Source organism: Nelumbo nucifera, chromosome 1 (genome assembly GCF_055504915.1).
Source record: "Nelumbo nucifera cultivar China Antique chromosome 1, China Antique-T2T, whole genome shotgun sequence".
NCBI lineage: Eukaryota > Viridiplantae > Streptophyta > Magnoliopsida > Proteales > Nelumbonaceae > Nelumbo > Nelumbo nucifera.
Genome location: NC_142649.1, coordinates 90,362,150 through 90,388,069, shown reverse-complemented (window position 1 = coordinate 90,388,069; position 25,920 = coordinate 90,362,150). Strand labels below are relative to the sequence as shown.

The following is a 25,920-nucleotide window of genomic DNA, read 5'->3' as shown; positions in this document are numbered from 1 at the left end:
GCTTGGCAATATATAAAAATGGTATTTTTTGTGCTTTTTAAGCTTATTTATGTACCTTCACAAATCTTCTAACTTTGTTGCATGGTCTCCTAGCTCTCTGCTTTGCTTTCTGACATAGGGCTAAACATTCGTGAAGCACATGTCTTCTCAACAAATGATGGCTACTCGTTGGATGTTTTTGTGGTGGACGGGTGGCCTGTTAAGGTAGTTTCTTCCTCTTATGATATGATTGCTTTTTATGGTGAACTATCTTTTCCAATTTTAATTTGCTACTATAATTTTCTGTTCATAAAAAAGTAAAATGGTTGTGGAGGTGGCCCATAGAACGGGAGAATGGTTGTAGGAGGAGAGAGGAGGGTGGGTTGGGTCTAGGGAATTTAGTTTTAAAGAATAAAGCTCTATTAGGAAAATGGTTTTGGAGGTGGTCCATAGAATGGGAGAGACTATGGCATGAGGTGATAGATAGTATACATGGCAGTTTGGGAAATGGATGGGATGCTGGTGTATCGCATTGAGCCACGTTGGCAACTCCTTGAACAGCAATTCAGAGTATCCTTCCTCAATTCCTCAGTTTTATCAGGTATGATGTCAACTCTGGGTGGGAAATTCTGCTCTTAAGGATATTTTCCCTTCTCTCTATTCCTTTGCTCTCTACAAGGATAAAGCAATTCAGAGTATCCTTCCTCAATTCCTCAGTTTTATCAGGTATGATGTCAACTCTGGGTGGGAAATTCTGCTCTTAAGGATATTTTCCCTTCTCTCTATTCCTTTGCTCTCTACAAGGATAAAGCAATCTCTCACTTTCTTCCAACACCTGTTTCTCCATCCTCTCTGAATTGGGATTTTGGGTTTCGTAGGGGTTTGAGGGATCATGAATTCCCTTGTGTGGCAGACCTTTTGTCACTACTTGAAAGTGTTTTTCTGGACCCTCTCAATTCTGATGTGAGACTTTGGTTCTCTCATCCAAAAGGTTACTTCACGTGTGCCTCTTTCTTTAAGTCCCTTTGCTCTTCCCCTGGACAGTTGGGTAGCTAAGGAGATCTGGTCTCGACCTGTACCTCCTAAAATTATTATTTTCTGTTGAAGGTGTTCTATAGGAAAATCAACACTTTAGGCTACTTGCAGAAGAGAAGGCCTTCCATGTGTTTGTCTCCTAACTGGTGTATACTTTGCAGGGCTAATGGTGAGGATTGCTCCCACTTACTTTTAACCTGTTCTTTTTCTGCTGCTATTTGGGGTTGGATCTTTGCCTTGTTTGGGTGCACGTGGAATTTGACTACAGCCGTAGATCAGCTCTTTGACCCTTCTTTCTTTATGTGGCACACAAAATCTGGTAAAACAATGTGGAGATGCATTAGAGCTGCTGCTTTGTGGACAATTTGGGAAGAAAGAAATGCGAGGCTTTTCCAAGAGGAGAGAAATATTTAGACTGTAAAGGATTGTATTTTGACTAGGGCAATCCACTGGCTGAGATCTTTGGACTCCTTTCACATATTCTCTTTTGATGACATTTGGAGGAATTGGATAGTTGTGGCTAGTAGCAGTACCAGGAAGAATAGGGTACTAGCTGTGTGGGTGCCTCCTTCTGAAGGCTGGACAAAGCTGAATTTTGATGGTAGCAACCAAGGCAACCCAGTTAGGAGTTCAGAACCTGCTTATTGAAGGAGATTGCAAAGTTGTTGTGGGTTGGTTAAAAAATCCAGATTCAGTTATTTGGTGCTACAGGGACCTTCTGAGGAAAGTTAATTGGTTTTCAAGGAACATGACTGTTAATTCTCAGTGGGTGGGTAGAACAGCTAATACCATAGCGGATGGGTTAGCTAAGCAAGGGGCATGAAGGGAACATTTATTCTGGACAGCTCTGCAATTTTTCGTTTCCTAGTTTGATTTAATACATTGTTGTTGTTTGGGAGAGGTACTAGCTCGTGCCTCTCCTTGGGCAGTCTGTACTATATTATAATATTGTTCTCGTTTGAATAAAATATCACTCAATTATCAAAAAAAAAAAAAGAATGAAAATGCATTAGCACCAGTTGAAACATGGTGTCATGTTGATATGACCCAGAAATTTGACACGCAGTTCACAGACTTACAGCAGCGTTCACACACTCGAACATCAACAAAAGAAACTAGTATTCATTCAGCAGAAAACATTAACAGTTGGTCGGTTCTTCGAGAGACCGCCGGCTCTCCCAAACAATCACAATATTCTTTACTCAAAGAAAACATACCACCCCCATCCCCCAAAGCCCCTTCTTATACTCTACTGATAGCATAACTGACTCCCTCTATAAATGCCCAAAAACTCTTCTTATTCATAACTGACATAGCTATAAATTCCCCAAGACTCTCCTTATTCCTTCCAGCTATAATTGCCCTCATGTGATTAATTGTTCAATTATTTCCCCCCTTGGCTGATTGTTGACCTTTCCTCTTTCTGGCATTAATTGGGGCCTATCATTACCCGCCGCCCAAAGTCTAACCTTGTCCTCAAGGTTAAAATGAGGAAACTGGTCTCGAAGTAAGTCAAAAGGCTCCCAAGAATCTTCAAAATCAGGCAGGCCCAGCCAATGAATAAGAACTCCCAAACTAGTAGCTCCAGGCATAGTGGATGGACACACACCGGGTACTGATATGTCCCTGCACAGGCCAAGCAGCAGCATCGCCCAATGCACATATGGTGTGTCTGCTTTGTCACCTCTTGAAGCATGTCTATTTCCTCTAGCTTCGTGTTTCCAATCTTCAGCCTCTCCATGATCATCCACAGCCATCCTGTCCCCTCCCTGCATAGTGTGCACTGCCCACAACTTTCATGCTTATAGAAATAAGAGAGCCTAGCAATTGCATCCACAATATCAGTTGACTTGTCCATCACAATTACAGCAGCTGTGCCTAAACTCGTTTGGACAGCCTTGAGTGCATCATAATCCATCAACACATCATTACATATGTGCTTTGGAATCAGTGGAACAGAAGAACCCCCTGGTATCACTGTAAGCAAATTATCCCATCCACCTCTATCTCCTCCACAGTGCCTCTCTATCAGCTCCTTCAATGGAATACTCATCTCCCCTTCAACTGTACAAGGCTTATTCACGTGGCCTGAGACTCGGAATAGCTTTGTCCCAGAAATGTTCTTCCTGTCAAAACTAGCAAACCATTCAGGACCACGCCTTAAAATGGTGGGGGAAACAGCCACAGTTTCAACATTTGTAACAGTTGTTGGACATCCATATAGCCCTGCATTAGCTGGAAAAGGAGGCTTCAACCTTGGTTTTCCTTGTTTTCCTTCAAGGCTTTCCAACAATGTCGTCTCTTCTCCACAAATGTAAGCATCAGCCCCATAGTGGATATGAACATCAAAATCATATCCAGGTGGAAAGCCCCTGTTATGTCCCTCATGTTGTAAGTTACGTATCATAGCATGCAAAGATACCTGAGAAGAACAGAGAGAAGGATCGTCCTGTAATTTCACCTGGACACCTCCCAAATTGAGCTTCATAGACATGTTGCCCCAATTCATCACTGAGTCCCCGAGGGATGCTAACCAAGGAAAACCAAGAATGACATCCGTAGAGCCCAATTTTAAAGGAAAGAAATCAGCAATAACATCCAATTCGGGTAAGTTGAGGCAAACCTGACGGCAGACTCCGGAAGTTCTCACCTCCTCACCATTTCCCATCTGAACTCCAAATTCGTGTGTAGGGGTGCGGGGTAATTTCAATTCTTCCACTAAAGTTTCAGAGAGAGTGGGATGCACCCGAGTCTACCAATATGACCACCTCACGTGACAAAATGTGTCCATGTACCTTAAGGGAATTTGCCGCACACAACCCGACAAGAGACGAAACACAAAGCGTGGCTGATTCTGGAGCCGGAGCAATTTCAGTGTCCCCGGAAGTGCAGTCCAAATTAGACGCAAGTTCCTCCACGTCATCTTGAACCCATAAAATCTGAAGTGATTTCTGAGCACAACGATGTCCCGGGCTGTATTTCTCGTCGCAACGGAAGCATAGACCCTTCGCTCGTTTCTGCTGTATCTCTTTGTCGGTCATCTTTTTGAAAGCAGGAGGTGGGGTCTTAACAATAGGGGCTGGTGCAGGAGAAGGAGGGATTGTGGCTCGTGTAGGTCGGGTGACAGCAGAAGTAGTCACTTGTGAAACCCGTGAGTTAAAGTGGGTTCCAGAGAGGGACGTCGCAGGCCCACGAGGGTATAAACTGGATTGATAGGCCCATAAGACCTGATTCTTTTCCTCAATTTTCTGGGCTGCAACCATTTTTCTAATCAGCCCAACGGGTTCCATCTGTCGGAGTTCGGCCTGGATATCTGGGCGCAACCCATTCACAAAGGCTGCTTCAAGGACTGATTCTGGTAGGTCACGTAAGGGGGCAGAAAGCACCTCGAAATGGCGACGATATTCCTTGACAGTAGTGGATTGACGTAATGATAGAAACTGCTCCTGCAAGTTTCCCTCCTGAGTTGATCGGAAACGTTCAAGGAGGAGTTCCTTGAATTCTGCCCAGCTACGAAAGGGTCGCCGACCATCCTCCCAATATTACCATGCCAGTGCATCACCCTCTAAACAGAGCACCGCTGCCTGCAGACGTTCCGCCGGAAGCAAGCCGTTAATCTCAAAATTGCACTCCGCGCGAAAAAGCCAGTCGTCTGGATTTTCCCCATCAAAAATAGGCAGCTCCAACTTCCGAGGAAGTGAATCAGAAGTATGTTCCGGGAGTGTCATTGAAGGGGACGTCGGGAAAGCTGCACCCTTCCCTTTGTCAGCCGCACGACTTGATGCGGATACAGGAGGAACATTGTCAGTTGTAGACAAAGGAGCTGACAAGGACTGTTACTGCAGCAACAGATCAAAACGCCTTACCAAGTCTTGAACGCCTCCTTCCAGGGATGTGATCTTCGACAGTCCAGCTGTTATCTCATCACGATGCCACTTCCTTAGCTGTTATCTCATCCACTTCAGAATGCAGAGAAGTCAAGCGTTCTTCGAAACCCTCCACCTGCGATCCCACTTCCTTAGCTGTCACCATGGCTGAGGAAAGACGTGCTCTGATACCACTGATATGACCCATAAATTTGACACGCAGTTCACAGACTTACAGCAGCGTTCACACACTCGAACATCAACAAAAGAAACTAGTATTCATTCAGCAGAAAACATTAACAGTTGGTTGGTTCTTCGAGAGACCGCCGGCTCTCCCAAACAATCACAATATTCTTTACTCAAAGAAAACATACCACCCCCATCCCCCAAAGCCCCTTCTTATACTCTACTGATAGCATAACTGACTCCCTCTATAAATGCCCAGCTGGCCTAGTTATAAATGCCCAAAAACTCTTCTTATTCATAACTGACATAGCTATAAATTCCCCAAGACTCTCCTTATTCCCTCCAGCTATAATTGCCCTCATGTGATTAATTGTTCAATTATTTCCCCCATATGATAGCGGGTTTTCTTGTATCATTTGGGGTAACAGCAATAGACATGCACTAAGTGGGTGGTTTTGTTTTTCATTTGATGGGTAGCATGTTTGTGTTTGGTTAAATGATTAGTGATTCACATGGAAGTGTTGTGATGATGTGAAATTATCACTCTACATGTTAAGTTACCTTGGATTACCTGATTGTCATATTCAACATTTCAAACCTGCCAATGGCCTAGACGTTCGAACCATCCAAACCATCACCAGGCACCTTTTCCGGGTCCAGTTTTCATAAAATCCACAAACCAGTCAAAAACATTGACTTGATCAGAAACCTGCCAACCCAGCTGGTTGAATCGTTGACCTGTTCAACCAGGTCACCAGATCACCGGTTGCACACTAAAATGTATTGAAATTTCCCAAGGCCATAACTTTGCTCTCAGTTTTTGGATTGTGGTGATTTTTTTATTTTGGGTAACTTTTCGAGATTTACGTGCTCCCAAGGTGTAAAGGCCCACTATTTTTGCCAAAAAAATACCTTTTTAGCCTCAATTTCCATTTTTATCCTTTTTATATTTATAAAGAATTAAAAACTGAAATAAAAATTATAAACTAGAGCTAATAAAAATTAGACCTCTCTCTCTCTAAGGCGTTGACACCTCCAAGGCGTATGCCTCAGGTGCAAGAGGTGTACGCCTCATACACTTTGTTCAAGAGGCGTGCTACAAGCATATGCCTCATGCACCTCATGCACACCTCATATAAAAAGACAAAAAAAAATGAAAAATGAAAAACGAAAGAAAGAGAAGAAAAAAAGAGAAAACAAAAGAAAAGGAAAGGGAAGAGAAAAAAGATAAGGGAAAGATTAAGAAACATGACATCATGTACACTGGATGTATTTCTTTAAGAAACATGTGATAGGCCCCAATTAATGCCAGGAAGAGGAAAGGTCAACAATCAGCTACTACCTCTAGTCATAGTTCTCAAGGCAATGCCTAGGTGATAAGGCACTCATGGAGGGTTGCCTTGCTTAATCACTAAGATATTTTTTATAAGGTGTTCTTGGCTACTTTTACTTTTTTATCTTTTTGATATTATAATATTAAAACAAGCATTATTACACTAAATTATTCAATTTGACCAAAGCTTTATATGGGTGTGAACCACTTTCCATTTTTCCATATGAGCTGGGTTCCACGACTGTTGCCTTTGTAGATGATTACCTCATTCATAAAGACAAGGTACTTCAGTTGTTGAAAACAAATCTCATTAGGGTCCAACAGAAAATGGAATTCTTCTATGACCAAAAGTGCTGCCCTCTTGAGTTTTAAGTTAGGGATTATGTTTACCTCTAAAACTATATCCTTACAGACAAACAGTAGCCTGGCGACTTCACCAAGTGTTCTCTCCTCGATTTTTTGGGCCTTTCCACATCCTTGAGTGCATCGGCCAAGTTGCTTATAAGCCTGACCTCCCAGCCTCTTCCAAGCTCCATCCAGTCTTCCACGTTTCCTTGCTTTGGAAACATTTGGGATGACAGGCCATTGCAAGTCCCATGGTGCTGGAGTTCACAGAGTGAGGGGTCCACAGCTCAAGCCTCTTCAAACCACTGACTTCCACTGGTTCCAATTTGGTAAGATAATTCAAGAAGCTTTGGTAGTCTGGGCCCAGCTCCCACTTGAAGATGCTACATGGGAATCATACAAAGAGTTGCAAGAATGTTTCACTCAGATCAGCCATGAGGGCAAGGTTACACTTAAGCTGGGGGGGAGCTGATGGGACCTATAATGGCTCGGCCAAAAGCCCATATCCTTCAGATCGAGCAGCTCCAAGACCTGGGCCTGAACAGCCCATTGAGTCCATCAGGGGTCAGCAAGGAGTGTGAGTTACATCATCCTGCCCACCATTACCTCATAAAGCCTGAGATATCTGATATTTCTACAGCAGGAGTTTATGTGGTCCCAATTAGTTATACCATATTAGAGCATCCTAGTTAGTTACTTTCACCAGAGCTGCGATGTAAAACTATATAATGATGTTGACACGGTCAAAATGGGCATGTGCAGTTGATTTCCTCATTATCTTCTCTCTTTTTTTTTCTGTAGGAGGTTGGGCCCTCTTGAAGAAGCACCTTTGTTTTGCAGGAACCCAACGCTAAGTGTCAAAAAACACCCTGACTAACCCCACAGACTTTGGGCTGATATTGCATCACCAAAAGAGCAATTGTTAATTCTTTCAGCACCAACAACCTGTTGCTCAAAAGAGCAATGGGTATTCCTGATGACCTCATCCCTTTGCAACCTGATGAAATGTCCTTTGTTTTCTTTTTTTTTTCAAAAATGCCAAATAATTGCCCTTAGATTTTTTTTTTTGAGAAGTAGAGAATAATTGCCACCAGAATTCTGCACTAAACTAAAGACCCCTTCTTGGAAGTCCTAGGCATATGCCAACTATTAAGGGCCTCCAAGACTGATTTTGGATAGAACAAACTGATTTTTAGAATACAAAGTACTTTAAGCCAGATCCTTCAACTGAACTAGCAATGCAAGAAAAGATGTTTGGCTGCTTCAAATTCATACTCTTGAAAGTCACACAACCTCTTCCACCTCCACCTCACTTCTGATCTACTTAACTATTGTGGGATATTTCTCCCATGCAGCAGTTCAGATCAGAAAAGAAATTTTAGATGTTATTGGAGGGTTCCAAGTAACCTTACTAGGGAAATTGATACCTGCTCTGTGATGAAGTCTTTTGACAACGGATTGAATTGAACCAAGAAGTGACCTGAAGGTTCCCATCTGCACACTCTTTCTAATCCAGGGCGCCTAAATGCAGGTGCTCATGCTGAAGCAATTGAAGGAACTCAATAGTGTCCTCCAATTCCCAATATTGCATATTCCTCTGAAAAGCAGGGATCCAGATTACCTGATCTTATCTTGCTTCAAAACAAGGACAGAGATTGAATTCCTTATCCACAGAAATTGGGAAGAGGCTTGGGAACACAAGGAAAAATGGATTAGGTCCATGCCATTTGTCCAACAAAAACGGAACCCTAGTTCCATAACCCACTTTAAAGCCATATCCTTTGGAAAACAGGTCATGCAGCCTTTCAAAGCCCTTAAAATGGAACACCAATAGGAATTGGTTGACATGTTGGCATCCCAGCCATTGTTTGTGGTGCAAAAATTCTTATGCTGTCTTACTTATTATCTACATAAACCCCCAGCTTGTGCGTTTACGCATGCAAAGAAAGAAAGCACTCGAGAGCAGTTATTTGACATCTTTCCATGAGAGTGGTGCTGGTGCTTTATCATCATGTTTGCAGACTTACAATTCATATTATCAGCTGTATTTAATATAAACAGTTTAAGCATCATCCTACATGGATGGTAATCCCATAGTTTATTAAGGAGCATTGTGATTCTATTTTCCTTCATGACAGGGATCTCTGCCAACCCCGAATGTTGCTGACTTTGCAATGATGTGGTCAGGACACAGATGGTTTGCATAAGGCGATGGAGAAGGCAATTGCCAGAAGTGATGTAAGTTGTGTCACTTGTTTTCTAATTATATGTTTTTTTCCCATCATGAAGTGTTAGTGGTTTGTTCATATTGTTGCCAAAAATTAGATAGCTTGTGTCCCTCTGCTTTCTCAATTCATTTTTATCATTTATTTATATTGTTGATAAATGCACCCTAATTTCTATCATATATTGTTTAGAGTGGGTTCCATGTTAGGAAAGTAACTTTTGAAGTCATTCTAAGCATAATTAATAAATCGGAGGTAATTTGAATATTCTCACAGAATATCCTACCATTAGCTACATATGTGAGTAGAAGCAATGTAAACTATGTCCAAATTAATACTAAAGCATTGTCTACAAAGTGTCACATCTTCAGAAAAAAGTTAAGTGTTTTCACAAGGAAAAGGATATTAAAGGACAATCCTTTTCAAATAAAATATCCACCAATTTCTGTTTCATGATATTAATTGTTTGATTTACCATGTAGTGTATTTGGAAGTCAATAGTGGAGTTGTAATAAGTCATGGTACTTCATATTTCCTCCCTGTTCATAAATTATTTGATGTGTGCACTATTATGTTACAGGACATTATCATGATGATGTTTCTCATTTCACCTTGCTTGGTTATAAATGGTTGTATGTGGGATGTTTAACTTTTTTATTAGCTTATAGCTACTATATAAGCTATGGTGCATAATTGTCTAGGGGAGCTAGGATTCCTTACTGAACCTTGCTTTGCTTAACATGGTCAAGTGTTTGGGACTGTGAGGATGAAAGTGTGGTGCATTGGCAAGGCAAGCATTGACTGCAGCTAGAGAGGCAGGCTTCATGGCGAGTTACAACAGATTAGTGCTCATTTGCTGGAGGGTAATTTGATAGTTGTGCTGGAGGGTAATTTGATAGTTGTGCTTGGTTGCTTGTATGAGCAATTGGTGATCATTAGACTCATGATGCGTGGCAAGAGAGAACCTGATGCGGATGGAAGTTCCTCATTTTTATCAAGAAGGTAGTCAAGGGGGCTGACTTTCATACTAGTGTAGGGCTTGGTCATTCAAACTCAATTAGGTAGCAGGATAGGCAAATCCTTGAGATTGAGGACTTTGTCAGAGGCTACAGATTGATTATTGTAGTAATCTACCTGTTCTCAGCATCTTACATTTAGAGTTTTGTGTTACAAAGGATGGGGCACAGCCACTTCTTGTCCAACTGTAGCTGTTGAGTTAATGAAAGAGAGAATAGCTTTTCTTAAATATGTGGTTGGTTGCCTTGAGGAGAAATGATTAGGAACTTTCTTCCACATTTTAAAACCACATGCCGAAAATATGTTCTAGCTTATTTTAGCATTTTTAATTATAACTTCAACTTAAAGAAAAAAATTCAGTTTCAATGTTTTAATTTCCAGGTAACTATTTACCATTACTTAGTTCTCTGTTCTCGAGGTTTGTTTGTTTTTATAATGGAATGGTTGTGGTATGTATTATTTTCATATTAGAAAAAAATAATGATTAACTAGTATTTTCTTTAAATGTTTAATGCAAAATCAAAGGAACACATGCATATCCAGTATGTTTGGCCTGTGGATTTAGTTGTATATCACAATAAAGACAACCATTTTATGGAATTTGGTAGATATTTATGGTTTAATAAAAATAATTTTTATTCTCAATATGTAAAACAGCTAGATTAGTATCTTTTGACATTGTGTATATCAATGTTTGACCTAGTTCAACTTTAAAAGCTGAACTTTTTGTTCCTTTTTGTCTTCTTATACCAAGCTAATATGCAAGGGGCAAGGACATGTATATAAAATAATACTTGTTTTTTCTGTTTCTTTATTTTTGTACTTTTTGCTTGTATTCTGCAATAGTTTCTTTTGTTTACGTTTGAATAAAGAAAATGTATCAACATACTGAGTTTTCACACTCACCATACATTTTGTGTACTATTTTTGACACTAATAAACATGCCCATCTCCAAGAATCTTCCAACCATTTTATTTACAGTATCTCTCTCCAAGCCATTACCGAAGGCAAAAACATAAGTAACACCAGTTATTGATATCTCCTGAAACTATAGGGCTCGTGGTCTGGTTCTTCACCTTCCCATTCAGTCATAGAGAAAGCATTAGCAAACCAACCAAAATCTTGTGAGCGGGAGATTGATAGAAGATTCTTGAAGCTAGGAGAAAAAATAGCATCCGGATCTTGTGGAGATTTGTAAGTTGCAAATAATATTAGAAATATGCCACTTCTGACCATTTTGTGTTACAATTTCAATCTCTGTTGCTCACTATGTCTTTTTGAAAGGTATCATGGAGTTTACTCAGGTGAGGATGTTGCTGTTAAAGTTCTTAGATCTGAGCATCTAAATGAAGCTTTGGAGGTAGAGTTTACCCAGGAAGTACTGATCCTAAGGTGAATATTTGCATGTTACTATGTTACTTTTCTTATTCATTTGGTTCCTAATTTTAAAACTATTGAATGAATGAGATCCTGTTAAATTGTGACACAAACTATCCAACAGATTCTAACTTTTCATGTATACATACAAGTGAGTAGACTTTTTGATGTTATTTTGTATTTTTCTTGTTGTTTTGCATTCTTCCAATAAAAGGAAAGCAAAGATCATAAAATAATTTGAGAATTCCCTTGCAGACATGATTTTGGATTATGGATACACCTAATTATCTTTTTATATAAGTAGACATTCAAGACTGCTATCAGTCTTGAACCCTAATAGATTTCAGGTTCGAAAATAGAAGAAAAGGTATAGAGAAGAGAGGAGAAAGAGAAGAGAGAGCAGTAGAACACAAGAGTTGAAAAGAGGGACAGAATCTTAATGTTCTGCCGCCGCCACTTTATTTAGTATTTATAGGTTATGCTCATTACATGGAAAGGACAGATCTGCCCTTAGTATTTACATAACAAATAGAATAAAATAAAACTGAAATAACCAACTGACCACCAGCTAACCCTAGGATGACTAGAACACATTCTACCCTACGAACACAGTGGGACCATAGCTGTGGGGCCCACATCAGTGTTCTCTACACTCCCCCTCAAGTTGGGAATAAATATTTATCATTCCCAACTTGGAGAGATCCGCCTCTAGCTTCTTCCTTGGTACAACTTTGGTGAGGATATCTGCTAGCTGCATGTTGGATGTGATGTACGGGAGACACACTTCTTGTGATGAGACCCTCTCTCGTACAAAATGTCGATTAATTTCAATATGTTTAGTTCTGTCATGCTGCACCTGATTGTGTGCTATATTAATAGTCGCTTGATTATCACAATACAGCATCAGGGGCTTCTCATACTCAATACCCAACTCCTCAAGTAGTGATCTCAGCCATAGAATTTCAGCCACTCTGTTAGCCATTGACTTGTATTCAGCTTCAGCACTAGATCGAGAGACAACACTCTGTTTTCTACTCCTTCAAGAGACAAGGTTACCTCCCACAAGGGCACAATATCCCGAGGTAGACCTTCTGTCATCAACACTCCCAGCCCAATCGGCATTCGTATAGACCTCCACCTTCATGTGGTCATTGTTCTTGAACAGTATACCTCTACCCGGGCATCTCTTCAAGTATGCTAATATTTTTTCTGCTGCAAGAAGGTGCGCGTGGTTCTAGGAGAATGCATGTACTGGCTGACAACACTAACTGCATAACTGATATCTAGCCGAGTGAGGCAGAGATATAGGAGCTTTCCCACTAATCGCTGGAACATAACTTTGTCTTCAAGAGGCTCCCCACTCTCTGCACTAATCCTGTGGTTCTGTTTAATGGGTGTATCCGCAGGCTTGACACCTAACTTTCTAGTTTCTACCAACAAATCTAGAACATATTTCCTCTGAGAGACAAAGATCCCCTGTTTAGATCTAGCAGCCTCAATACCCAAAAAATACTGTAGTGCACCAAGATCTTTCACCTCAAACTCTTGATGAAGGAGCTGTTTGAGGGACTCAATCTCATGGCTATCATTTCCTGTCACCACAATATCATCAACATATACTGCAAGTAGTGTTAGAGAGGACTCCACCCTCTTGATGAACAGTGTATGATCTGACTGGGCCTGTATATAACCGAACTTCCCAAGGGCTAGTCTGAATCTATCGAACCAAGTTCTAGGTGACTGCTTCAAACCATACAATGCCTTATTGAGCCGGCAGACCTTCTTACCTGTCTCTGTATCATAGAATCCAGGAGGCAACTGCATGTAAACCTCTTCCTGCATCATACAATGCCTTATGGCTATCATTTCCTGTCACCACAATATCATCAACATATACTGCAAGTAGTGTTAGAGAGGACTCCACCCTCTTGATGAACAGTGTATGATCTGACTGGGCTTGTACATAACCGAACTTCCCAAGGGCTAGTCTGAATCTATCGAACCAAGCTCTAGGTGATTGCTTCAAACCATACAATGCCTTATTGAGCCGGTAGGCCAAGTGTGGCTTGCTGCAAGAGATAATAGAACTCGAATGGTGGTCATCTTGGCTACCGGGGCAAATGTCTCCAAGTAATTTATACCATAAGTCTAGGTGAACCCTTTTGCAACTAGCTGAGCTTTGTACCTCTCAATGGAGCTATCCACATTGTGCTTCACAGTAAATACCCATCTACATCCAACTGGTTTCTTTCCTTTGGGCAGATCAACTAGCTCCCAGGTATTATTTTTCAACAGGGCATCCATTTCAACTTGCATTGCACCTCTCCACTTCAGAACTGATAGGGCTTCTTGCACTGTTATTGGAATAGGGACATTAGCAACGGAAGTAAGATAGGACCTGTAGGAGGGAGATAGGCGATCATAGGATAAAAACTGGGAAATGCAGTGGGCTGTAGATGTGGTGCAATGTCGTTTTCCTTTACGGATGGCAATGGGAAGGTCAAGGTCGCCTGCAGGGGGTGAAGTGGCAACAATGGAAGGAGTCTCTGTGGGCCCTGGGATTGTAATACCTGGACTTGGAGCCGCAGAAGAGGTTGGAGCTGGCCTGGACTGCTGATGACTGGGATCAACCTGCCTACATTGCCTGTGATAGACTCTCAACTCCTGATCCCTCTGACCACCCTCACTACTGCAGTCCTCATCACCCAATGGAATAGGTAAAGGAACAACTCCAAAAGTATTAACCCTACCCTCACTGTGCTCCCCCTGAAGAAAAGGACCCAAATCCCCACTCTCACTGCTCTCCCCTTGAGGAGAAACCCGAGAATAATAGGGTGTCTCCTCAAAGAAAGTGACATCCATGGAGACAAACTTCTTCCCTGAGGCAGGATCATAGCAGCAATAACCCTTTTGAGTGTGTGCATAACCAAGAAAGATGCATTTGGAGGCCTTTGATTCGAACTTGGAGTGATGGGGTCCGAGAAGCTGAACAAAACAGGTACAACTAAATGTTTTAAGGGGAACAGTAAACAACTTCTCATTTGGGTATAGAAGGGAAAAAGGAGGTTTCATATCAAGAACCCGGGAAGGAACCCGATTAATAAGATATACCGCCGTGAGGATAGCATCACCCCAAAAGCGAATAGGGACATTGGAGGTAAACATAATACTTCTAGCCACCTCCAAGATGTGCCTATTCTTCCTTTCTGAAACCCCATTCTGTTGAGGTGTATGAGGGCAAGTGCTTTGGTGGATAACCTCATGATTAAGAAGGTAAGATGCCAATGGCTTAGCAAAGTATTTCTTTGCATTATCAAATCTAAGAACTTTGATCTTGGCGTCAAACTGGGTTAGGATCATTTGGTGGAAGTTTTGGGTCAGGGTGGGAACCTCATCTCGTGAACACATAAGATAAAACCAAGAAAATCGAGTATGGTCATCAACAAATAACAAAAAATATCTGTACCCACCCATAGAAGGGATGTGATATGGCCCCCAAACATCAGTATGCACAATATCAAAAGAACTATTACTCTTTTTATTACTCAATGAATAAGAGTTTCTACAATGTTTAGCAAACTCACAACTTTCACATTTCAATTGGGACAACTCGACAGACTCAAACAAATTAGGAAATAGACTCTTTAAGGACCGAAAAGACAAATGACCTAATCGGTTATGCCAAAGCATAACCGGACTCACAATCTGAGAAACAAGTGACTTCTTATCCACTGACACTTCCCGACGAGAACTCTCCCCGAGCAGATAGATCCTATTCGTCTCAGGACCAGTCCCAATCACCTTCTTCGTCTCCAGGTCCTAAAAAACACATCGGTTAGGGAAGAAAGTTACTGAGCAGTTCATATGTTTGGTAATACTACTAACTGAAAGAAGGTTAGTATCAAGTTTAGGAACATGCAAGACAGAAGACAAGGGGATAGTATCCGACAGTTTGATGTCACCCTTGCCAGAAATGGGGACAAGAGAGCCATCAGTAATAGATACTTTATCCCTACTAGAAGATAAATGATAAGTGGTAAACAATGAAGGCAAGCTAGTCATATGGTCGGATGCACCTGAATCTATTACCCAACAGGGTTTAGTAGTACCTGGAGCTGAGGCATGATAGGCTGAGGCTCGAGTACCTGAATGTGCGAAAGCAGATGTGGCAGGGGCTGATGGTGACTGCAGTGACTGAGTTGAGTTCCCAACTTCCTTTTCCAACTGTATTAGAGCAGCCCAAACTGCAGCTAAGGTCTCTAAGGGTGTGCCTCTTGTGCCAGATGAGGATGTTGAATCAGTAGTCACGGCCACATGAGCATTACCCTTCTTGCTTCTCAACTTTGCCGGGACCAAATGAGGATGCAGCTTCCAACATGTTTCTTTTGTGTGTTTAGGTTTCTTACAATGCTCACATACCACATCCCTTTTATCTTCCTTCTTCTTGTCCCTCTCTGAATCACCCCCTGGTTTGGGTTTAACAGCTACAAGGGCCGGTGTAAGAGGCTGAGGTTGCATCATGACTTTCCTTTTGGTCTCTTCACTATGCACTAAGGAGTATGCCTGAGAGAGGGTCACACTATCTCTGGTCAAAATCTGTTGCCACACAATACCATACTCTGAATTCAGGCTTGCCAGAAACTCAAACACCCTATTTGTCTCGATGTGCTTTCTATGGGTCTGTGCATCTTTGGGACTCTCCCACTCAAGTCTCTAAGTGATCAATCTCATGCCACAGCGACTTCAAGGTAGAGAAGTAAACTGAAACCTATGCCACAGGGACTTCAAGGTAGAGAAGTAAACCGAAACCGGTTTCTCTCCTTGTTTAAGAGTATTCACTTCACATTTCAATTCATATGCTCTAGCAACATTAAGGGGTTGGGAGTAAGTTTCTTTCATAACATCCCGTATCTCCTTGGCTGTCTTTGCCCACAAGTAATTTCGGCTGATATGAGGCTGCATAGAATTACACAGCCATGTCATTACCAAGTAGTTTTCTTGGACCCACTTGGTATACATGGGGTCTCCCTTGGAGGGTTCTTTCACATCTCCCAAGAGATACCCTACTTTACCCCTTCCCCCAATAGCCATCATGGCTGATTGGGCCCATTCCAAATAGTTTGATCCATCAAATCTTACGGTTGTAATCTGAAAACTTGTCTCAGAAACACCACCATAACTGCTGTTCCCAAAACTGCCTTCTGCCGGATTCTTAAACTCCATTTCGGTCAAGAACCAGTAGTCTCAAAAAATAGGGTTACTATAGTCAAAAACAACACTTGGACTATCAATCACAATAAAAAATCAGTATAGAACCAATCTGTGTTCACGGTATATGTGCATGAAACAGGTATAAGTCTGATCTGAAACCAATTAGCAAACACAACAGCAACAGTCCGTACAGTTTTCACCCCTTAGAAGAGTTCAAAACCCCCAAAAAGATCTGAAAACAGCTTGAAGAATAATCTGATATGCTGAAGCAGAATTAGGGTTTTAATCAGTCCTTAAAAGAAAATTCTCAGCCACACATTCTAGGCAGTACCGTACAGATACGACTTGTAGTAGGGTAGATCACAAGGTTCGGCCCAGCATTAGGGTTTGCCGCAGAGTTGAGACAAAACCCTAGAGAATAGAAGAAAGAAAGGAAGAAAACCCTAGAGTGGTTCGGCCACCCTTTCTAGATAGGTCCAACCTATCTTCTCTCAGAAAATAAAAAACTTACAAGAGAATGCTGTTCGCTGCCTTCCAAGGTTACCCGAACCCTAGCCTTCTCTGATTCTTCCTGATCACCAACACTTTGCAACCGTGGCAAATCTTCAAACAGCTGCTAAACCCTCTGGCGATCTCCAAGAATCAGTCAACGAACTCTACTTTCTCAGCTTCCAGCCTTAGATGGTTCTCATGTGGTCGGCTGGACTAAACTCATATGAGAAACCCTAGCTCTGATACCAAGTAGACGTTCAAGACTGCTATCAGTCTTGAACCCTAATAGATTTCAGGTTCAAAAATAGAAGAAAAGGTATAGAGAAGAGAGGAGAAAGAGAAGAGAGAGCAGTAGAACACAAGAGTTGAAAGGAGGGACAAAATCTTAATGTTCTGCCGCCGCCACTTTATTTAGTATTTATAGGTTATGCTCATTACATGGAAAGGACAGATCTGCCCTTAGTATTTACATAATAAATGGAATAAAATAAAACTGAAATAAATAACAACTGAAATAACCAACTGCCACCAGCTAACCCTAGGATGACTAGAACACATTCTACCCTACAAACACAGTGGGACCATAGCTGTGGGGCCCACATCAGTGTTCTCTACAATATATAAATAGAAAAATGGATAAATATGTAAGTAAAGTATCAGGTTAAGCTTGTTATATAATCCACTCAAATAAGATTTTTCTTGATGGCTTCTACAATTGAACTAAAGAAAACTGGCAGTTAAATTGGTTAAAATCTTTTGTCATCTTGTTGGTTTTCAATGTGATCAAATTTTCTTGTATTTGGAGAATGTTTTGATTATATGAAATCAAGAAATTCCTATTCTATTTAGTTATTATAACATAGTTGATATTCATGATTTTTCTCATTGCATTAGATTCAGAAAGTATCCTCTCTTGAGTTAGTGAGTTACTAAATTTAGTAGAGCTAGAATTCTTTATTTCCGAACCTGTATATATAAATTTGCCTAGCTCTCTCTCTCTCTCTCTGTTGTGTGTGGGTATCTGAGTTTCTATGCTTGACACATTTTATAGAGGTGTGGTCTTGAACTCTTGATAGAAGTAATTTATCCAAGATATTTTTTGTATGCTTCCATTACCTTTCTGCTCATTATTCCATGCCATGAAGTCTAGATAAGTCTTTTACGTGCTCCAAATCCTGTTGGGATTTCTCGAAGTTCAATTACTTGTTTCATATCCTTGTCTTTGTACAAAAGTTCTGATATCTATTTACTCTCCCTTTGTTTTATTCTTATGTGAATGATATAGGGAAGTTCAGCATGGGAATGTTGTCCGTTTTATTGGTGCTTGCACAAAACCTCCACAATTGTGCATAGTGACAGGTGAGAATTTCACATTGGGAATTTGGAATATTTATTTTCAACTTTTCCTGTATTGTTTTGTATTGATATCTCTTTCCTCTAAGGGTTTTCAATCGACATAACTCATGAAATAATGTTGAACATGAAATTACTTATGACATAGGTTATGTAATGTATTGTCTTTTCAATCCATGTAATTTGTGTGTATGGATCATGCAATTGTTCATAATATAGGTTATGCATACATGATCTTGATCACCCAAACTAAGGGTTTTCAATCAACATAACTCATGAAATAATGTTGAACATGAAATTACTTATGATGTAGGTTATGTATGTATTGTCTTTTCAATCCATGTAATTTGTGAATGGTGTATGGATCATGCAATTGTTCATAATATAGGTTATGCATACATGATCTTGATCACCCAAACTAGTAAATTTTCTCCTATGCAATTGATCTCAATTTAGGTTACGTAGTTAGGGAATGCAAGTTCCTAGTTTTAAAATATGATATAAAACTGATATGTGTGGATGTGATCCTACTGTAGGGCGTCCAACAAAATAGGTTTAAGGTGAAAATTCATACCATATGTAGAGGTGCAGATAGATAAAAGGGGAACTTTTGGGTTTAATGATAAGTATTACAGAAAGTTATGGAACCTCTAGGGCTGCTTTGTTGGGTGGCCATAAAGGATATCCTACCTTTATCTTGGTTGTTGGAATTTTATATTCTCTCACAATCCAAAGAACAAAAAAAAGATTGCAAAATATATAAAAAAAGAACAAGAATGTACTAGCAGTATTTCCAAGAGGAAAAACAGAAATTTCATTGAATGACAAAAATAATCTGACCATCAAATTACTAGTCTTGATAATCTGTTCCTATGGTTGGATTTATTATAAGGTACATTCTACTTCCTTTTGGATCTTGATCTATCATGTCATGATTCAGATTAACCTGAGATGGCATTAGATCATCATCATCAAAGTCTTATCCCTATTATATGTAGTTGGTTACATTGAATCCTCTTTCACCATTCCATTCTGTCTAGTGCCATATCCATTCTTAAATTATGGGTGCCTAAATCATTTCTTACTACAACCAATGACCTTTTGGTCTGCTCCTAATCCTTGTAGTTCCTTCAACTAGCAACAGCTCGCTTTTTCAGGAAGAGTTTGCAGGTATATTATGTTAGAATTTAAAAACTATGAACTACCTTAATGGTATATATTTTCCATAAATGTGTATGCGAGCCCATGTTTTCTCACCTTGTTGAGTCAGACTTATGGACATGTGTTGGATTTTGATTCCTGTCTCCCATATCCATGCAACATTGGCAGAGAGGAGCACATATAACACATATAACAGCCTATGCATATTATTATTATTATTATACAGAAAAAAATCTGTTTCTAAACTTTTACTCGGGAGCTACCAAAATCCTCGGCAGCAGTAATTTGGAGAAGTAAATTAATTTTCAGAAAGGAATGACTGAATCCTGTTTGATGCTAATAGACTAAAATAATGAAGATCTCTTAAAATTCTTGTAAGACTCCCTACTGTTGAACCTGAATACCAAAACTTGACTCACACCCATGATCAGTCTTCAATCTTAATTCCCAGAAATTAAAAAAAAAATACTGGAACAAGAAATTTCTAGTTCCCAAGCAAACCACTTTCATTGGTGGTTGGCAAATGGTGGAAATTAATTTGGTCCATCACCATTATTTTGCAATATGGATAACACTGGTTCAAACATGTGGCCCCACCAAATGCTAGCCTGTCCCTGTAATTTTCCCCTGTTTTTCTTTCAATCCAGTTTGGTTTACACAAGTTATCGGAACAGAGCAGAGGGGTAAAATAGGGTTTTTAAAAATTTAAATAGCTAATATGACATAACAGTTAAAAGTTCTTAACATTTTAATAATGGAGGGTATGTTTAAGTCCAGTGGGGTCAACCCACAAGGTATATTTAAGTCTATTTGACAAACATAGGGTATGTTTAAGTCAATTTATGAAAACTCAAGGCATATTTAAGTCTTTTATCCAAAAATAAATTATATATTTATTTTGAAGTAGTTGTACTTTATCATTTAATATTTTCTGCTTGCAGAATATATGCCAGGAGGGAGTCTTTATGATTTTCTGCATAAGCATCATAATGCCTTGGAACTCTCTCAATTGTTGAAGTTTGCAATTGATATCTGTAAAGGAATGGAGTATTTGCACCAGAAAAACATAATCCATAGAGATTTGAAGACAGCCAATCTGCTTATGGACACTAACAAGGTATCTAGCATTTGTAAATATTCCTAATGTGATTTAGTTTGCTAAATGTCAAACTTAGCTCAGATTTTCTTTAAACACCTTTGATTACATGGTATTATGATTCGGCCTTCCCTTGAGTTCTGTTAGTCTGATAACAGCCAAGAAGAGAGAAGAAGAAAGAATAAAGAAAGAGAGAGAGAAAAGAGGAGAAAAGGAGAGAAAAAAAGTCTGGTTCGAATGAGAGAAAAAATTACCTCTCCCATTCAGCCAGACATGTTTTATATTACTAACATAATGGAAAAGACACATGTGCCCTTACTTAAGTAAGGGACACTAGTTCTAATATAATATTACAGATCAACAACCTCAACATATGTATAAAGATAGAAGTACCCCTACATACTCGACACTAACACTCCCCCTCAAGCTAGTGAGTATATATCATATAATCCCAGCTTGTTACATATGTAGTCCACTCTTCCCCGACTCAACCCTTTAGTAAATATGTCTGCCCATTGGTTCCCTGTGTTAACATATGCAGTGTCTATCACTCCATTCAGCACCTTCTCTCTCACAAAGTGGCAGTCAACCTCTATGTGCTTGGTTCTTTCATGAAACACCGGATTAGAAGAAATATGAACTGCAACCTGATTGTCACAGTAGAGCTTCATTGGAGTGTTAACATTGTATCCTATCTCTTGTAGAAGGTTCCTTAGCCACACTAATTCACAAGTAATATGTGCCATAGCTCTATGATCTGCCTCTACACTACTTCTCGCCACGACTGTTTGTTTCTTACATTTCCATGTCACCAGATTACTGAAGGGATGAGAGATCCATCGTATGGATGCCCAGATCTTGCGGAATAAGGGGGCGAATTTCAAAAATTTTTCTCTCCCTTCAACTAGGAATCGCATTCCCTATTTAGAAAAACATATTTTTCAAGGATCAATGTTGAACCATGAACCAAACCAGATCTGAACCAAAAGGAGTAGGAGGGAGGATGTACTTGATACGGAGAAACAGTATCTCCCAATGGAGGTGTTCACGCCCAAGGAAGGATCCAAAATCTGCTCCTACTGAAGATGGCACAGTGCAGGATGGAGCAGAATCAACAATGTTCTTCCAAAAGAACTTGACCCTTCGCAAGAATCAACTGGATGGTTTGTGAGTACAGCTCCAATCAATCTTTTCCCAAAAGATTGGTATCAAGATCAGATCTTGATTTCTCCCAAGAATTGGAGATCGAACTGAAGGTAATGGCGGCGACAGTAAGGAGGCGGTAAGAGAGTATTCGCAGGGTGCAGAATTCTCTCTTCTTGTGATATCAGCACTCGAGAGGATCTGAATGTCTGTCTGTGTCTTAGGCTGCCGCCCCCTTCTTTTGTTAACCTAAAAGATCAGCTCCTAATCCAATTAGGAGCAGCTTATCCAAATCATATTTGGATCAGCCTTCTCTTCAGGTGACAAGGATAAACCCTTATCTTATCTGCAGATTAGATTAGCTTTCTCCTAATCTCATTAGGAGGTTTCTAGATTTGAATCACATTCAGATTTGGACTCACTGAGTGGATAGGATTAAAACCCTATCCTATCTGCTAATCTATCTCAGAATTCGCCCCATAATTAACTAATTAAATAGCCTAGTTCGAAATGGGCTTTAGGCCCATTAAGCTTATGTACTCACTTAACCTTCCTAACTGCTGCCCAGTTGGGCTTCCTTGTATGGCGTGGGACCCAAACATTGATCTACACATCAGCCACATGGGTTCAGCCCAGCCTTTGTTACAAGGCCAGGCCGAATACACTGTTATGGACAGTGCACCCCCTGAAATCCATCTTATGGGCTCTATGGGCTCAACACTTTACCCTAAGTGGTCCCTGGGCCAAGCCACCTTGTAACACCCAGGGACTGTGGGCAGATGCAAGATTAGCCCATCAGGTATTATCCTCAATGGTCTTACACTTAACCTCTCAGCCCATAATGATCATACACTGCCCGACAAGAGAGGACCTCTCCCTCGGCTGCAAGGAACAGTGTTGCACTCTCTACTTATATGGATCCTGGGAATTAAAACCTTTTGCAAATCATTTCGAAACCATATATATATATATATATAAATATATTTTGCAAAACAAAATCTCAACAATTGAAATCGGCTACCGGCAGTCTTGGTTTCCATCAGTGAGAGTGCATCCCCGATCATTACCTTTGTCCGACAAAGGGGCTGATCCTGTCACTATGATCACCTACTCAAATGAATTCTCAGACTGTCCCAACATACCCAGGTTTTGACCCCTGCTAAGGATCTCACTGATTGGTACATCAAAGACAGCCCAATCCGACACCTAGTGCAGTATCATAATCGAGTCTAGGGGTCGGGTGTAACTTTCCAGTTTTGCCCATCAATCTCCAAGGTCCAGGGCAATACTGGAAATCTGGTCCAGTTCAAAGATTCAATTAATCCTACACTGTATGTGCCTAGGGTCTCACCCTGGCAGCTGAGACAAGCCACCCCAATCGACTTGGTGTCACCACAGTGTCAGCCCTGTTAGGATAGGTCTCCCCAGACCGACCCACTAGCTGTGAACATTCTAAACTAACACGAGTTTCATTAAGTGTCCAGTTTAAGGGTATTACACAGAAACAAACCAAGGGAACATGAATCAAATATGTACTTTTATTCATTTACAATAAACTCATAAAGTACATCATTCTGATTGAAGCTAAGGGCATACAAAACTGTCTAACAGCTCCCACTTGCACTTAGGTCCAATCAGGTACAAACCGGAGTCCCATGGTTTCCACGTGTTTCATAAACACTTTCTGTGTCAGTGGCTTAGTCAATGGGTCTACCACATTCTCCGCTGATGCTACCTCTTAACATCAACCTCTTGTTGTCACACAACAGTGGAATGGGTGATGTGCTGAATTCCAAATTCAGGAATGAACACTTTCATTCATAAGGCAGCCTCACTTACGGCAATGTGTTCGGCTTCGGTTGAGGACTTTTAATTTGCTACTTAGGACCCCTGTTTGCTGACATTCAGGAAACAACACACGATCCCATCGTGAAAACATATCCAGATGTAGACTTTCTATCATCTGGATCCGACTGGAAATCGGCATCTGTACACCCTTGGATCTGTAGTGAGCTACCGTCGAATACTAGACAAAACTCTTTTGTCCTTCGAAGGCACTTAAGTATGTTTTTCATAGCAGTCCAGTGCTCCTGCCTTGGGTTGGCTTGAAATCTGCTTACTACACTCATTGCCTGAGCAATGTCAGGACGAGTGCAAAGCATGGCATACATGATGCTCCCTACGGCAGAGGCATAGGGAACGTCTTTCATGTCATCAATCTCCTCAGAAGTCTTGGGAGACATCTTCTTGGAGAGAGTGACTCCGTGCCTGAAAGGAACATTTCCTTTCTTGGAGTTTTCCATGTTGTATCTTTTGACTATTTTGTCAATGTAAGCAGATTGGGATAATCCTATTATCCGCTTCGATCTATCTCTCTAGAGTCGAAGACCTAGTATATAGGAAGCTTCTCCAAGATCTTTCATGGAGAATTGCTGTGAAAGCCATACTTTCACTGTAGTTAACATTCCTACATCATTCCCAATGAGTAGAATGTCATCTACATACAGAACCAAGAACGTAACCTTGTCACCACTGGTCTTCCTGTAAACATAGGGTTCATTTGGATTCTGCTCGAAATCAAACGATTTGACAATAGAGTTAAAACGGATGTTCCAACTTCTAGAAACTTGCTTAAGTCCATAAATGGATCTATTAAGTTTACATACCATGTTTTCCTGACTTGCAGCAATGAAGCCTTGCGGTTGCTGCATATAGATATTTTCAGTAAGATCTCCATTAAGGAATGCAGTTTTGACATCCATCTGCCAAATCTCATAATCATGGTATGCTGCTACAGCTAGCAGGATCCTAATGGATTTAAGCATGGCCACAGGCGAAAAGGTTTCCTCATAATCGATGCCCTCTTTCTGAGTGTACCTTTTCGCCACCAGACGAGCTTTGAAGGTCTCAACCTTACCATCGGGGCCCTTCTTCCTCTTGTAAATCCATTTGCAACCGATTGCTTTTACCCCGGAGGGCGGATCTACTAGAGTCCAAACTCCATTGGTCTCCATTGAGTCCATCTCTGCTCTCATGACCTCCACCCACTTCTGGGAATCTATGTCCAACATAGGTTCCGCGTAAGTCACGGGATCTAGTCAAGGTTTCCACCAGGTAACTATCCTGGTCATAACCATAACGAACTGGTGGCCTGGATACCCGAGTGGATCTTCTAGGTTGGTCACTACCTGGAATTTGTGGGACATCTCCCACTGTTCCTGAGTTCTCCTCATCAAGAACAACTTCCTAATGATGGGTGTCCAAGATGTAATTGGTTTCCAAGAATTGTGCATTTCGACTATAGAACACTTTCTGCTCACTTGGGTCATAGAATAGGTAACCTACAGAGCCTTTTGGGTAGCCTACAAATAGGCAACGGCTGGTCTTGGATTCCAACTTGTCTGCACTCGTTCTTTTAACGTGTTCTGGACAATCCCAAATCTTCAAGTGTCTGACACTTGGTTTCTTTTCGGTCCAAAGTTCATATGGAGTATTCGGAACCGATTTGGTTGGAACCCGGTTCAGCACGTATATCGCAGTCTCTAATGCGTAACCCCAAAAGGATGTGGGTAACTCTGAGTGTATGAGAAGCGACCGGACCATATCCAATAAGGTCTTATTCCTCCTCTCCGAAACACCGTTAAGTTGTGGTGTAGCAGGAGGAGCTAACTGTGATACTACCCCATTGTCCTTTAAGTAGTCCCTGAGTTCGTCAGAGAGATACTTGCCACTTCGATTTGATCGAAGGGCTTTAATTTCTCTCCCTAACTGTTTCTCGACCTCTTGTCTGAACTCTTTGAACTTTTCGAAGGATTCAGACTTGTGTCTCATTAGGTATACGTAACCATATCGTGAAAAATCATCTGTGAAGGTGATGAAATACACGTGTTGGTTCCGTGTCCTAACACTCAGGGGACCACATACATCAGTATGTATTAGGTCAAGTGTGCCTGTACATCTTTCAGGCTTACCGTTAAATGGCCGTTTCGTCATCTTGCCCTGTAGGTAAGGCTCACAGGTGGGAAGATCTTCTACAGTTAGAAAATCCAAAGGACCAACCTTTACCAACCTTGTGATTCGGTCAACACCGATGTGGCCAA

At 40.8% G+C, this 25,920-nt stretch overlaps 1 protein-coding gene across 9 annotated transcripts in view; it reads left to right on the top strand.

Annotated features, from left to right (window-relative positions):
- The window catches only part of LOC104586271 (serine/threonine-protein kinase STY46-like), a 50,939-nt gene that overhangs the window by 18,722 nt on the left and 6,297 nt on the right, over positions 1-25,920 (top strand). For all 9 annotated transcript variants that reach the window (XR_016076465.1, XM_088888422.1, XM_088888424.1 and 6 more), the window contains 6 exons: positions 94-204; positions 8,932-8,982; positions 11,042-11,181; positions 11,272-11,379; positions 18,353-18,426; positions 20,523-20,698. Coding sequence is in view for 8 of the 9 variants with exons in the window: in XM_088888422.1 (XP_088744548.1) it covers positions 94-204; positions 8,932-8,982; positions 11,042-11,181; positions 11,272-11,379; positions 18,353-18,426; positions 20,523-20,698 (660 nt within the window). In the remaining variant the exon portion in view is untranslated. The remainder of the gene's footprint in view (positions 1-93; positions 205-8,931; positions 8,983-11,041; positions 11,182-11,271; positions 11,380-18,352; positions 18,427-20,522; positions 20,699-25,920) is intronic.